The sequence below is a fragment of the Aulonocara stuartgranti genome (assembly GCF_965226115.1).
Source record: "Aulonocara stuartgranti genome assembly, chromosome: 8".
NCBI classification, from domain to species: domain Eukaryota; kingdom Metazoa; phylum Chordata; class Actinopteri; order Cichliformes; family Cichlidae; genus Aulonocara; species Aulonocara stuartgranti.
Window position 1 is genome coordinate 9,709,877 of NC_138959.1, and position 14,637 is coordinate 9,724,513.

The following is a 14,637-nucleotide window of genomic DNA, read 5'->3' on the forward strand; positions in this document are numbered from 1 at the left end:
GCCCAGAGCAAAGCGTGCCAATCAAAATATGCAAACAGATAGCCAGAGGCTGAGCTGAGCATGAGAGAGAGTCACCAGAAGAAAAGATGGACGAGAGTGGAGGGATGACTAAAGGGGCGGGGTTGCAGCATGACTTGAAAATGCTGCAGCATCCGGCTGCCTCTCCTCCTCCTCTCCCCATCTTTTTACATATTGGCTGTATCCGCCCTCCTGTTTCTCTCAGTCTGAGTGCTGTAGCCCTGCTGTGTGTTCCTCTCAGCCCTCTGTTGGAGCACCAAAGGGAGGAGGAGCCACCAGGAAACAGGCACTTACACATACTCACCCAGCCACACACTCTGACATCTCACAGCATCACTTCTGCACGCTCACTGTAAGCACCAGCCAGCCAACCAGCCAGGCCCATTTGGAGCAGGGGAGCCCAACTGTTTCATCGCCCAACATGGATGTACTGATGAAGGGGTTCTCCATGGCCAAGGAGGGGGTGGTGGCCGCCGCAGAGAAGACCAAAGCTGGCATGGAGGAAGCAGCAGCTAAGACCAAGGAGGGGGTAATGTATGTAGGTATGTAATATATCATGCAGCAAAAAGAGTTTGGAGGGTTGTGGGGGGGAGGTGCACTCATTTTTTGGTCTATATGTGGAATTACTTCGTGTACTTTTTGCATCATATGATTTGGGATCCATGTCTGAGACTTGTGAGAGGAACAGATAGAGGAGGAGGAGGAAAAAGAGAAGAGAAGGCAGGAAGGAGGGGATGGAGTGAGTGCTGGTGGGATACTGCTGCAGGACTGGTGCAGGGTCCAGAGGGTGGACAGTGAGAAACAGCGAGGAAAAGACAGTGAGGGTTACAGCTTTGCAGCAGGACAGTGATCAGTGGATGTTTGGGGGGAAAGCAAAAGAAAAGCAAAAGAGAAGAGCAAAAGGAGGGAAAGGAGGTCACTGCAGAGCTCTGTGACGCCGCTTCCTCGGGCTTTCATCACCTGACCAGCGTGACTATATTAAATCACTGGTCTGTGAAGCAGTTTGGATGGGGATGTCCAGTGATGGACTGGTTTCCAGAGTGTCAATTTATCTGATTTTTTTTTAATTAAATTTACAGAATAGAGCTGACTTACATTCATAATTAAAAGAAAAAAATATATTTAGAAAAGTGTTATAAAAAGCATTTAAACACTTAAAAAGAATCATTTCACAGCAAGACGCAAGATGATGTAAGTGTAAGAGGAAATACAATTTTAAATGCCCAAGAAAAATGATTCATTTATATTTTACCTCGGGTGCTTTGCACAGATGCTGTTGTTTCCTGCACTTTAATTATAGCTCAAGCTGCCACTGCGTCACGTTTCAAGGTTATCCCAAGCAGCAGGCTTTCACACCACCTGGGACAGGCCAGAGGGGGTGCAAAAGTAAGGAGGGTGGGTGAGGAACGATCAGAGTGGAGGGCTCCATCGTTGTCTGCTGTCTATCCTGTCAGTGCTCTGTCTGACCGTCATGCAGCAACTACAAAATTTTAATCATAATGATGAAAAAAAGGGGGAAGTCAACGGCACAAGCTGGAGAGGGAGGGGTGAGTTAGGGCAAGGATCATTTGAGCACTGCAGCAATTTGCTCTCTCTCTCTATCACAACCCCTCCACCCCCACCCTCCTTCTCCCGCACGCTCTACCCTCATCGGTTTGTGCTGGACGCAAAAACATTTGTGTGCTTGTGTTAGTTTGTGGTGTCACAGCAGCAGGATTGGCCTCCCAGTGAGTGCTCCTTCCTTCCACCCCCCACAGCTCACAAAACACCCACCCCAGGGAGACATGGAAGAACGGAGGGATGCAGGAAAGAGAGACAGAGAGAGAAAAGAGGGGGTAAAAAAATGAAGGGAGGGGTGTTATGTCACCAAAAGCTTTGAGCTTGTAGTCTCGTGGCTCGTGGAGGAGAAAGACAGGTGACACATTGGGACAGAGGGCTGAGACTTGCTGGGTAAAGAAACCCTGGATCTTCCAGGAAGTAGACAGTGGTCACAAGCTCAAGGAAGCAAGAGAAAGGGGGTAAAAGTGAAGCAAGAGACAGAGAGGGAACAACGCAGATCACAGGGGGAGGATCAGAAGGGGGAGAGGGGATGTGATCAGTGAAGAGTGTCAATGGTTTCACTGTATCCACCTGCAGCAGAGTGCCTACGTCAGCATGTGGCTGTCAGTACACAGTATCAAGGTTTGCACGCCTGCTTTCCACCACATGGGCCAGACCTGGACAAACACAGCAACATGCTCAGTGATTTATTAATTTATTTTTAAAAGCTTCTGCCGCAAAACAGCTCCAAAACTTAAGTTTTAACTTTTAATTAAGAGATTTAACTTCATGTGATTTTATCAATCCCTTTATTTTTGCTTTTAAGATTTAATTCGGTGTTTTGGTAATCACTGATGGTTTCATTACAATCTTTTGTTTAAAGAGATTCATGAAAAATCCAAAATACACAATCTAAAAATTCTAGGTGTTTATTTTTGCAATAATATGAAAATATACCAACATATATAGCAATTATTTTAGAAAGAAATCAATTAGCATGATTTTTTTTTTCTGCCCTGTAAATTTAACACGATGTATTTGCAATACGGAATATGAATTTCCTTTTTCATTTGTATGTATATGGTAATACAGCGTGTTGTTGATTATATATAGGTGTGTAAAATTGCATCTTTCTTTAGCTGAGAGCACATAAGGATTCACAGTTAACAGGATTTTTCACCACATCAGGATTGCTGAAGCGCAAATCCTCCTCTGGAAAAAAAAGCTGTATTTCTCTGTGTTTAACGCATCATTTCATAATGGGTAAAAATGCATTCAAACGCTCTAATCCATGCCGTCTTTGTGTACTCAGGCATGCCTCCAATCAGGATTATAATTTATTACAAGGATTATTTCAACAATTGCGTTTTTGTTCTTATTCTTGTCATTTGATCAGCTGTGTCCTGTGCATCACCTTCAGCTGGAATCGACGTTATTACAAAAAGATGTTTATGAGTTACTCGATAAATCATAAAGCAAAGTTTCCTCAGAAGTCATGTATTCTTTCACAGGCATGGCTTGTTTGGTGACAGGCAGATCAGCTCTTCAGCTGAAATAGTCACGGCGTGCAGTGACACTCGGGAGGGGGGCTCCCCCTGTTGACTGAGAAAGAAGCTGTGTCACTGCAGCCTGCGATGAGCTGTACTGCAGTACTGCTCAGTACCCCGCACGTGGCTCATGTACCACGGGGAACGTGCTGAAAGATGGAGGGAAGCAGAAGGTAGCAAGGCTGACTGGATGTGGGACACTGTAAATGGCAGCAGCTGCATCTATGTGACTATAAAAAAGAGTGCAGTCAGTTTACTCATCTGCAGATGTAGCCTTCCTTTCCTCCATTAGTTCCTTTTTACCTTCCTCTCACTCTTTCTACTGTTCTTATCTTTTAGCTCGGATACTTCCCTCCTGTCATCCCTAACGTTGGCAGATTACATAACCACAATTTAATCTGCTGGGATCATACTGTAATGAGCACAGGGCTGGAAAGCAGGAAGGCACACACAGAGACATGCGGCTGTTGCAGCCCATTCACAGGATGACTTCCAATTAAATAAAATGTTTCCAAGTGAAAGGAGCTTTTTTAGAGCTAGTGGTAAAGATAACAGGATCTTTAAACAGTCCAGACTTTATTAAAAAAATTTAAAAAGGCAAAACCCTTTGAGGACGCAGGAAAGCGCACAACATACCAGTCAGACTGACAAAACTGTGAGCAAAAGTAGGTCTGTGAATGTATTTTTAGAAACAGTAATGGATCACGCTGAGCTGAGACTCTTGGGAATGTTATGTCAGAGTTTAAAGGGGCAACAGCAGCTGAGAAATGTCCAAAAATACATAAGCAATATCTGCCGTCAACATTTTATGATATTTCTCTGACAACATTTAATGCACTGGTGTATTAAATGTGCTACTATTAGGCTATTAATAATGTAACTCTCATTGCTCTTATTCCTACATTATTCATTAATAACAAATCTATTATATAGTTTATGTTTCATTTGACTGTTTTACTTACTGAGGAAAGAAACCATAGACAGGACAAACAGGGCGTGTGAAATGTGTCTCTTTATTTTACAGGAAACATGCATGAGTCATGTACATGAATATGAGTCTGTTTTTCCTTTTTGGTCTGCAGGGAGTAAGACAAAGGAGGGAGTGGTGTCATCAGTAAACACAGGTAAGAAAAGCTGCATGTTTGAGCCACTATTAAGATCATATAAATATAGAAACAGAAACCTCTGAGGGGAGAATGCAGAGGTTTGTTGTCTGAATATGAAGTGATTGCTGTCCCAAAGAGTTCGTTATGATCCCTTCTCTTATTACAAAAACAACATCCGAATATATTCATACTTCAGCACTGAATTCATGGCTACACCTTTAAGCACTGTGCTGAAACACTCTGGTTCTTAGAACAAGGAGCTCTTAGTCACACTTGAATGGTATAAAGCCCCAGATGGCTACAAGGGTATGTTTTGTAACATAGGTAGGTGGGATGGTTAACCGTCAGTTAATCTTCATTGTTGAAGTTTTTTTCTCTAGTAAAATCGAAAAAAATAAAAAATACATAAATAAAGTTTGAAAATATTTCTGATAAAGCACAGATGCCACCTACTGTATGTGTCACTCAATTTGATTTTGCAACTAGCAGGTGCAGATGTTGATGATGATGATGATGATGATAACCTTTTATTTTGAACAGATAAAGGCTTAAATGCTCTGTAGATGCTGATCTGATTTCTCAAATTACTTCTTTTTTGTATCTAGAAATTTAAGATATGAAAAGCATAAATATTGAATTTTGGTATAAATCAAATAAGAGCAGTATGTACAAATAAACTGTTCATTGGATACACGTTTAGAGGTACAATCATCAGAAATGTGTTTAAATACCAGGTGTCCTCTTCCAGGTGACCCAAATGTGGTTCATTGCTTATTACTAAAATAATACTATGGCCAAGTAGAAATAAGAAAAATCCTGATTTTATTCTAATCCATACAGATAATAACAGAGCTGCATAAAGCTTTAACTGTCATATAGAAAAAGTAAATAAGATGTTTACCGAAGGATTTTAATGTTTAGTGCTGTTACTTTTAATATTACTTTAAATAATGACATTACAGTTGTGCTAAAGGATCTGGAGACTTCACTTTGTCCTCCACTGAGCAGGCTGATGTTGTTTGCTCTGGACCCTCTTATACAGCGTCATTTGTGTGTGAAAGACAAACTTCAGGTTTCAAGATGTTTTTAAACTTTGCTTTTTATAAAGAAAATAAAAGTGAACAACACTATCTTTCTGGTTTAGCAAATTATATATGTGAAAAGGCTCTTCTGTGATGAGGCCAATGTATCAACTTAGTTTCAGGGGTGTCTCCATAGGGGGGGCCATGAGGTGGCACTGCCCAAGCCTACTCCACACTAAAGTTAGGGTCACTGTGGTAGACTACTGTTCATGCCCAACACTCTTAGATGAAAGCATCAATAGGATTATAGCATAAATAGTACTGGAAAATACATTCACATCACTCAAGTGACGTACAAGCTTATCCTTTAAGTACTTCTTTGTTATGATACCATCTACTTCTACTCTGCAGTACTTGAAATAAAAAGCTACGTTATGTGATATAATGTATTTTATTGTATAGCTTACAACACACATTAATGAATCATTAGAGAATAATGAACTATTTTCAAGCAACACTGTAGAATGAGTACTTTTACTTTAGGTACTTTAATTGCTAAAACCTTTGTACTCTTAGGTTACTTTAGCAGGGTTATGAATTTTACTTGAGAAAAAAGGTGTAAATATTTATTTACAGTTCTACTTGGCAGGTAATACACCTGTATGAGGGCAGATGGTTACACACTAATCTGAATATGTTGTCTACACTGCATACCACTTTTCCTGATCAAATGTTCTGATTTCCTGTCCCATCCCCATCTGATCTTTTCAAAGTCCTGGAAAGAGCTTTGCACAGATTTTCACATTGAGGTGAAAATCAGGACTGTTTTCTCACAGTGCAGTTTACACACTAACCCTCTTTCGCTCTCCACGTCTCAGTGGCCAACAGGACCGTGGATCAGGCCAACATTGTCGGAGAAACAGCGGTTGCAGGAGCCAACGAGGTGGCGCAGGCGGGTGTGGAGGGAGTCGAGAACGTTGCTGCATCAACCGGGCTGGTCAACCAGGTTAGTTACCATGGTTACTGTGGGTCGCACCAACACTCTTCATAGGTTTACCTCATTAGCATCTTTGCAGCTCTAGAAGGGAACCAGAGTTCTCATGCAGTAACAATGCTGAAAACTTCATTTTTAAAACGGGATCGGGGGTTGATTGAGCTGAACAAAGTGTCAGCTGCACATTTAAGTTAAATTGTGCCTGAAACTGATCTTTAATGCTAGTTTGAGGTTGAACACTAGATGGAGCCATTTCCCCTGAACTCACATCAAACAACTGCAGGACACCAAAGAAATCCAATTTCTTTACTGCAGCACTCTGTTGAGAAACTTTAATTACATTTATTTGCTCTGAGTAAATTAAGGTCATTGTGGCTCCATCTGCTTGTGAGAGGATTTTTCTGTCTGTCCAGTTTTCCACAGCCTGAAAAAATTGTACATTTTTAAACTTAATATTTACGGATTCAATTATTATTTATGTCATCACTGTGTTGTTTGCTTGTTTTTTAAGCAAAGAAATAATAAAATACATATAACTGTGACACATTTGCAAAAAACTTGTATTACAACTTGTATAAGAAAATTTTGAATTACCACTCTAATGTCATTTGGAGCTCTTGAAACTGATCGTCCTCCTTCTGCTCTTATACGTTGAACTCTCTGTCAGATGTTAGATGTTCTTGCATTTAACATTTGTGTCTTTTCTGCATGTCTTTATTGTCGTGTGTTTTGTGTGCTGTTCTTTTGTTATAATTTTGTGCCAGTGCTTTTTTTTCTTGTGCTTTGTTTTTGTGTGTTACTGTTCTCACATTTTGTTGTTTGTGCTGTTTGTGTCTCATTTTTGTTTCCCTGATAGGAGGAGCCTGTATACGAGGTGCCAGTTGGACAGAACATTTTGGGGTCATAGGTCATAAAGAAATCGGGAGGGTTAGGAAAGCGGGGGGGGATACTGTGCATGATGCTAACAGTCTGTTAGGTGTACACAATCTGTAGAAACCCTTTTGTATTGGATTGCGTGAACATTAGTTAATAGTGTACAACAAACTCAGTGAGCTTCAGGAGGAAAGGGAAGGAACAGAAGCTTCTGTAAGGCTTCCTGAATTTATTCCTGCATCATTTGGGGCTTTGGATTAAACCCTTCATGCTTCCAGGAAAAATCCAAGTTGTAATACAACATAAAAAATAACTTTGTGACTTCTTCCTCTGAATATTTGAGACATTTTCCTCTCATGCTCACTAAGTTGCGTACTTTAGGCTCCAGTGATACTAAAATTCATTTCTAACCGTGTAGCTTGTCTATGCAACATTAAGCCACATCTATAGAACATCAGACAAGGCAGTGAATATTCTTATGGCATGCTCTGAACTGCTTCCCTGTAAGGCCTGTGCATCAGAAGCCTGTAGGCAAAAGTGTTCCTCTGACATCTTAGAAAGCTATAATTAATTAACTGACTCTCCCTTTCCTGAAAAATCTTGCGCATGATGATAAGAGCTCTTTCAATGGCACTGCATGCTTTTTGGAAATATTGTAACTGCTTTATTGAATTAGAGGTTCCATCAGTTCATTCTTTGATCCTTGCTGAAATATTCACGCCACCTCTCTCGTGTTTATAATCCATCCACATTAACGTCTTCTCCTCCCACAGGGAGAATATGGAGGAATGCAGCAGGGCGGGGAAGGAGGAGAGGTAAGATGAAACAATTTCTTTTATTTCATGTATTTTATTAAAAACACATACATTAAAAGCGGTCACATACACCTTTGTTATACAGAGGACTTTCTTTCCAGTTTCCAGTTTCCATGATCCCGGTGAGACTCAACATATCTTCGTTTTTTTCCAACATGATGTTAGTTTTATCCCAGTTAGAGTCAAACAGACAATAAAGCACTGTATGCTTGAAGGTGGGCATTCATTGTGATTTACAAGTTGCTAATAACTAACAGTGTCCCTGCATTTCTCAGCCTGATCATCTCCTCTCTTCTCACATTTACTTTCAAAACACAAAGAGTAATGGCCGAATTTGGATAATTTCATGTTGGTCACATTGATCTTTTATATACAGTCTATGATTCTTCTAGTGGTAACTAATGTGGAGCTGCTAGTGTTGAGAAGAGATGAGCTATAGAAGTTAGACAAAGCAGATTTCAGGCTTCTAGATTTCAAAACAAAACTGTACAACTTACAGATTAATTAGTTTATACAGGTTTTTACTGTACACATCTCCAGGCTTTAAGACACATACAATTATTTTAAAATGTATTTTCAGTTCTTAAAATGCATGGATAGGCAGATCAGTTGGAATCCATTCTCATTTTAAATACACTAGAGTAAGTTTCAGTATCACGTTGCATATCCTATACTATCAAGGATCAAGCTGCTACTGTGCGTCAGTTTAGTAATTTAGTAAAGATCAAACATCCAAGCAAAATGCATTTGTAAATTGAGTAAAACCATAATTTAGACAATAATAAAATCTAACCTAAAGAATCTGTGTACCAGTCTCCAGAATCCAAGGCCTAAATAAACACAAACCGGATTAGCAGAAAAAGAGAAGCACGCAAGTTTATAATGACAGCAAAACACTGAAACCAGGTGGGACATCTTAAAAGGAAGTTGTTTGGTGTTGCTGTGAACAAATCAGCGATTGCACAGATATGATGAGGATTTCTGGCTGCCTTTTTAAAGTAAGAGGTCACAAGCAGAAAAATGCTTGAAGCCGCTGGTTTCATGTTGAACTATGAATGCAAAACTCTAAATCGAATCATCTAAAATATGATTGTATGGAAATTTTAAGTAGCAAAAAGAGGAATACTGCTTTATGATCTTTAACATATGCTTGATGTTTTTTACTGTTATACATATAAAAAATGTCTTCCACTGTTGATATTTGTGTTTTTATGTTTTTCTTCTTTCCTCCCTTCCAGGGATACTAGTCATCTTCAGGCCCTCCCGTGCTCTCCACCTGCCCCTCGCCTCCCCCTTTGCCTCGCTGTACCAGACTCCAGATCTTCAACAATATTTTTTTGTGACTTTACGGAACCAAAATCAACTAATACAGACTCTTCCGGATGCTGCACAACCGCCCCTCTCTCCCCGCTCAGTCTCGTCACTCCCCGGTGCCTCCCCCTGTGGTCCTCACCGCCATCTTTCCTCCCCTCTAATTTAAAGCAGCCTGAAGCTTTCGTACCCCCGCCTCATCTGTGTGTTAGTGGTGTCCTGATATGATCCTGGTGTTGTTGCTCTGCCACATGAACCCATAGTAAAATCTCACACGCAAACACACAAAAAAGAAACACACCAACATTCGGCACACACATGAAACACTCACATACAGTACATGCCGTTACGGCACTGACTCGCACTTTGGGCGAATGAGTCACAGTTGGGGGAAATACGATTCTGGGTGCGAACAATAACACAGTGTGCGACTGAGGCAAGACATGAGAGGGTGGATGAGCTGCAGTCAGTGCGTCTGTGTACCAGTGTTAGCTCGTGTATGTGTGTGCATGTGTAGCTGCTGCTGTATAGAACAAATCTCCAGAGGCTTGTGCAGGAAAATGTGCTTTGATGATGTTGAAGTTACATGTGAAGTAGTTAGAGTAGACTGCATGAACAGATGTGTAGAATGACTCGTAACGTGTTGTTAAATCTAGAGTAGCAGCTGTTCTGTGTTGCTTTGAATGGCTTAGTGTGTGTTTCTACTCAGTGTTTAGGGTTAATACAGTGGAAGCAATAGACAATATTCATCTGTCAGAGCAGCAGCTTGAAATGTGTTCATGTGATGCATGAGAAAGCAAAGGCAACATTTTAAAAGAAACTCCTATAACATTTAAATATTTGAGGTGTGAGAAAGCAGACTTAATGAGAAGAAAGCTCTTATTACTTTGAACTACTTAAGTTAAGGATTTAGGTTTAATCAGATTTGACTGAGAGGGAAGTTTCCCCGCAAAAATAAAAGTAATAATAATAATTTTAGTTTAAAATTCGAGAATGTCCTTTTTCCAAAGCAGTTCAGACCTCAGCAACATCCATTGTAACAATGACTTCATATGTGAACAACTTTTAGCACTAAAGAAGCTGACTGGCATTGTTTCAGAAACACAGAACTGTATTTAAAATTGATTGATCTGCAGAAAATTCAGCAACTTCGAAAGAAAGCTACATACAGAGAAAAAAATAAACTTATAGTGTTTCACTACAACTAAAAAAGAGCTTTTGTCAAGTATCACACCTTCATTATTTAATTCTGCTTCACATTTGTGTAAAACTTTGATAGAAGTTATTTAATTAGTAGTTATTAAATGAGTTATTTAGTTAATGCCAGAAACAAGTTTTGTATGGTGATTGTGAATTTTACCTTTGACTCTTAAATGAGCTGCAGTTCTTCCTTGACTTAAAGTGAATGATTGTGCCAAATTAAAAGAAATTTCCTCCAGGTAGTCCCGAGTTGGAAGACATCACAAAAGCCTGACACGTGACTTCTTCAAGAGTAATTCTCATAAAGAAATCTGTGCTGGATAGTGTGAAAAATGTTCAAAATAACTATTCAAGGAGAAAATAAGATCACTTTCTGCTATTGTGTAGCTGCTTTTTAGTCTCTGTAACACTGTTTGGCAAACCATCGAGAGAAACAAGCAGATGGGACATTTGTCAGTTGTTTGTATTGCAGTTGAAAATATTCTTATTCTTATTAATTCATCTTTAAAAGAGCATAATGAAGGTTTGGGTTTAAAAATTAGACCAGCTTTATGTGTAGTTCTGTGCACAGCTTGAATTCTGGGATATGTAGTAGCTTTTAGGATGGTTTTTATTTCACACAATCTAAATCTGACTGTTGTGAAGCTCCCACCCCTCAACTGTCTCAACCAATCAGATCGTTTCTTTCTGCTGTCACTCAGTGTTCTGACACGTTTCACAGCTTGCTTGCCCTGCAAAACTGTGTGTCTACATGTACTGTATGTGAGAGTGGACGTGTGTGTTTGCTAACACAGAACGGATTCAGCCAGCAAAATGTGTGTGTGTGTTTGTGTCTGGACCTGGTTTGTGTGTTCTTACTTTGAGGCCAATGGAAACTGATGACTGCATGTTGCCTTATCAAGCAATTTCACATTCCCACACACACGTGTACATCACAGTACACACTAAAAAACACACACAACCACGAATCCCTCCACAAATACACAAACACGGTTCACACACCAAGTTTAAGTTGGCATCAAAGCAGACTCGCTGATTTTTTTAAACAGTACCAATGAAATTAAAAAGGTTTTGTTGAAATCCAGCTACAGTGTCAAGTTTTGTTTGAAGAATTTAAAAAGTTTTATTAATTTTGATCTTGCAGTCGAGGCCACGGGAATTTTTCTGTTCAATTCAATTTTATTTACATAGCGTTGACTCATAATAACAGTTGCCTCAAGTTGCTTTATATTTGCCAGAATCCTTCAGTTAAACAGACAAAACAGAAAAAGCCCAACAGTCAGATGCTCTGCTATGAGCAACGGTTTGGCATAGAAAATCAAATTAAATTCAAATTCAAATTTTATTTGTCACATACACAGTCATACACCGTACGATATGCAGTGAAATGCTTAGACAACTGCTCTTCAGGAAGCGGAATCGAAGAAAAGAAAAACGCCCTTTTAAAAGAAAGAAACTTCTAGTAGAATCAGGCTGAGAGAGAGAGAGACAGCCATCTGCTGCTGGTTGAGGTTAGAGGAGGAAGACAGGATAAAAACATGCTGTGGAAGAGAAATGTGTAAAGGTGAGTGAAGAAGAAACACTCAGTGCATCATGGGAAGCCCCTGGGCCACCTGAGTGAGGATTTGGGGCCACCTGATCCAAACTAGAAGCTGCTCTGCTCCAAGAGTTGCTCTGCCTCCCATTTTACATTTAAATACTATAGGGACAAAACACACAGTCTGAGAGAGAAGTGGGATGATACAGTGCTATGAAGTCTTTAAAATAAGATGGGACCTAATTATACAAGACCTTGTGTGTGACAAGAAGGATTTTAAATCCAATTCTGTATTTAACAGGGACAATGAAGCCAGTGTGGGCAAAGTATGCTCTTTTTTTAGTCCTCATCAGAACCCTTGGATCAAATAAAGATTTTTTTATGGAGTTTTTAGGACATCCTGATAATAATGGAATACATAAGTCCAGCCCTAGAAGTGTTAAATGCATGAACTGACTCTTGTGTAGAGCTTTTCTCATCCTGGTAACCATCCAAAGCATTTTATCCTACAGCCACATTCACTTAATTCCACATTCCTGTGAAGGGACACTGCTAAGCACTGCACCAACATGCCACCCTTATTCACATCATTGAATAGAACCTAACAATGAGTGTGCACCTAATGAACACCATGGGCAAGCAATAAACTCCAAGTTGCTCTCTGATATATTGTAGAGAGAATGTGTGTGAATTTTAGATAGAAAGCGCTTATGCATTGAAAAAAAAGTGATTATGTGAATCAGGGTAGATGAGGCACGATGTACAAAGGGTTTTAAGTACTAAAGTACAGCAGAATAAGTCTATCTAGCAGCAGTGCTCACACTGCCTGGTTGCTTTTATTGATTCAAAACGACTCCATGTCTCTTCCTTTGCTCAGGAGACCCAAACGAAGAAAAGAGCACCACATCCCGGCAGTAAATACTTTGATGTGTCATAAAAACAGAATGCTAACATGATTGGTCCAAACAGTTGAGGATGGTGGTTTAAACTTCCTTTTTGGCTCTTCAGTCCATCCCTCAGGTCATCTTACACCCTGTACGGCGCAAACATCTCAATGTAATATGAAGAAAACTCCTCCCACTTCACCATGGCAACCTCCTCTAGTATTAAACATGCTACAGCTAGCAGGCAAAAAATACTCAATAAACTTTAATGTGTGTGTGTGTGTTTGGTTAAACTGTATGAAGGTGAAGATTAACTTGTTTTACAGAAACACATTTCTTTGTATTTATTTGCAGTCCCTGGTGAACACTGATTCTGCTCTATGATTGGCTGTTTGTAAAAATTAAATAAATAAAAAAAAGGGAGAAAGTATAAAAGGGGAAAAGAAGCCGTCAGCAGGTCTTTTCTCTTGGACTACGCTCGAGAAACAGCAAAATCACAGACTCTGCCTGAAGCAGTAGACTGAGTAAGTAACAGATCCTTTTATATGTCTTTAACTCTCCGTTTGTTTATTTTATACTCAGAAACACTTTAATGACATCATAACCTAAAAATAATAGAGGATTAAAAAAAACCTGAATTTGAAAGTTTACCGTGGGAACACCTGAAAACAGTAAATGTGTAACCACGGGCATCATTATGAGGGAAAAGGTAAACAGGGTTGGAAAACAAATTATTAATACTAGCTTTTCAACCAGCACAATTTTAATTGGAAACAGATTTATTTAGACTTTAAGACACCAGGATGTGCAAGCTCAGGTAATTTACTGTTATTCATTCATGTTTTGTTTGTTTGTTTTGGCAATGGTTTTTATGACTTGCGTGCAGCTTAGATTGAATAACAGAACATATGATATCTGGTACAAATGATTAAGGTTTGCCTTTGCACTCAGGAAGCCGCTGTGGGATCAGTCGACTCTTCTTCAAACCAAGTTAACTGATTCAAAGAAATGGCAGAAAACACAAGAAACACCAGTGGAACTGTGAGCACTGCATACAAGATTTCTGAGGATATGGCGTAAAATAAATGTGCTCATGCAATTTTTATCTTTTCTTTTAGATGACTCCTCAACAATATGACTATCCCAATGAAAGCACAACAGAGCATGAAAAAAAGAAATTCAGAAAGGAAGAAAGAGCGAGCAGACCTGAACAGCTGTTTGTAAATCAAAGAAAATCGACAGATGATAAATACCAGTTTTATACTAAAGATCCAGAAAAATGGAGAAACTGGATAAAAGAGGAGTTTGGTGATGAAACTGAAAAATCTTACAAATATGGCACAGACAAAATCACCATAATGTTACACAGCAATGGAGAATGTGTGATACATGTTTCAAATGAGAAAAGGGATGAATTTCTCACATGGTTCAGAGAAAAAGTCAAAATTAACGTAAAGCAAGAAGATCAAAAAACAGAAGACCTAAATGAAAAAATGAAAGAGTTGACATTAAAAAAGTAACAACGAAAATACTACAACCTTGCTCATTGGTTGTCATGTGATTGTTGGGGTTTTCTCTGTGTCATTGCAAGGTCTTCACCTTACAATATAAATTGTCCTGAAGCAACTGTTGTCGTGATTTGCCTCTAAAAAGCACCACCCTTCCACAGCTCACATATAATGAAATATTATGTCATCAAACCTTATCTGTAGAGTGTAAATCAGAACTGCTGTTTGTTGTCAAGCATGCTTGCAGTTTTGTGTGTGTGTGTGTGTGTGTGTGTGTGGGGGG

The 14,637-nt window shown here is 39.4% G+C and overlaps 1 protein-coding gene across 2 annotated transcripts; it reads left to right on the forward strand.

Moving 5' to 3' along the window:
• Nucleotides 1–179: 179 nt before the first annotated feature.
• Nucleotides 180–14,126, forward strand: sncgb (synuclein, gamma b (breast cancer-specific protein 1)). Of its 2 annotated transcripts, XM_082544060.1 has the most exons (8): nucleotides 180–560; nucleotides 4,187–4,228; nucleotides 6,111–6,238; nucleotides 7,083–7,100; nucleotides 7,873–7,914; nucleotides 9,153–13,370; nucleotides 13,798–13,887; nucleotides 13,965–14,126. In XM_082544060.1, exons 1-6 carry the CDS (start codon nucleotides 440–442, stop codon nucleotides 9,159–9,161), a joined length of 360 nt encoding a protein of 119 aa, XP_082400186.1. In that variant the 5' UTR covers nucleotides 180–439; the 3' UTR covers nucleotides 9,162–13,370; nucleotides 13,798–13,887; nucleotides 13,965–14,126. The 2 variants fall into 2 exon arrangements, with proteins under 2 accessions (XP_082400186.1, XP_082400185.1); XM_082544059.1 differs by lacking the exon at nucleotides 7,083–7,100 and having other exon boundaries at nucleotides 181–560.
• The last annotated feature ends 511 nt before the right edge of the window (nucleotides 14,127–14,637 follow it).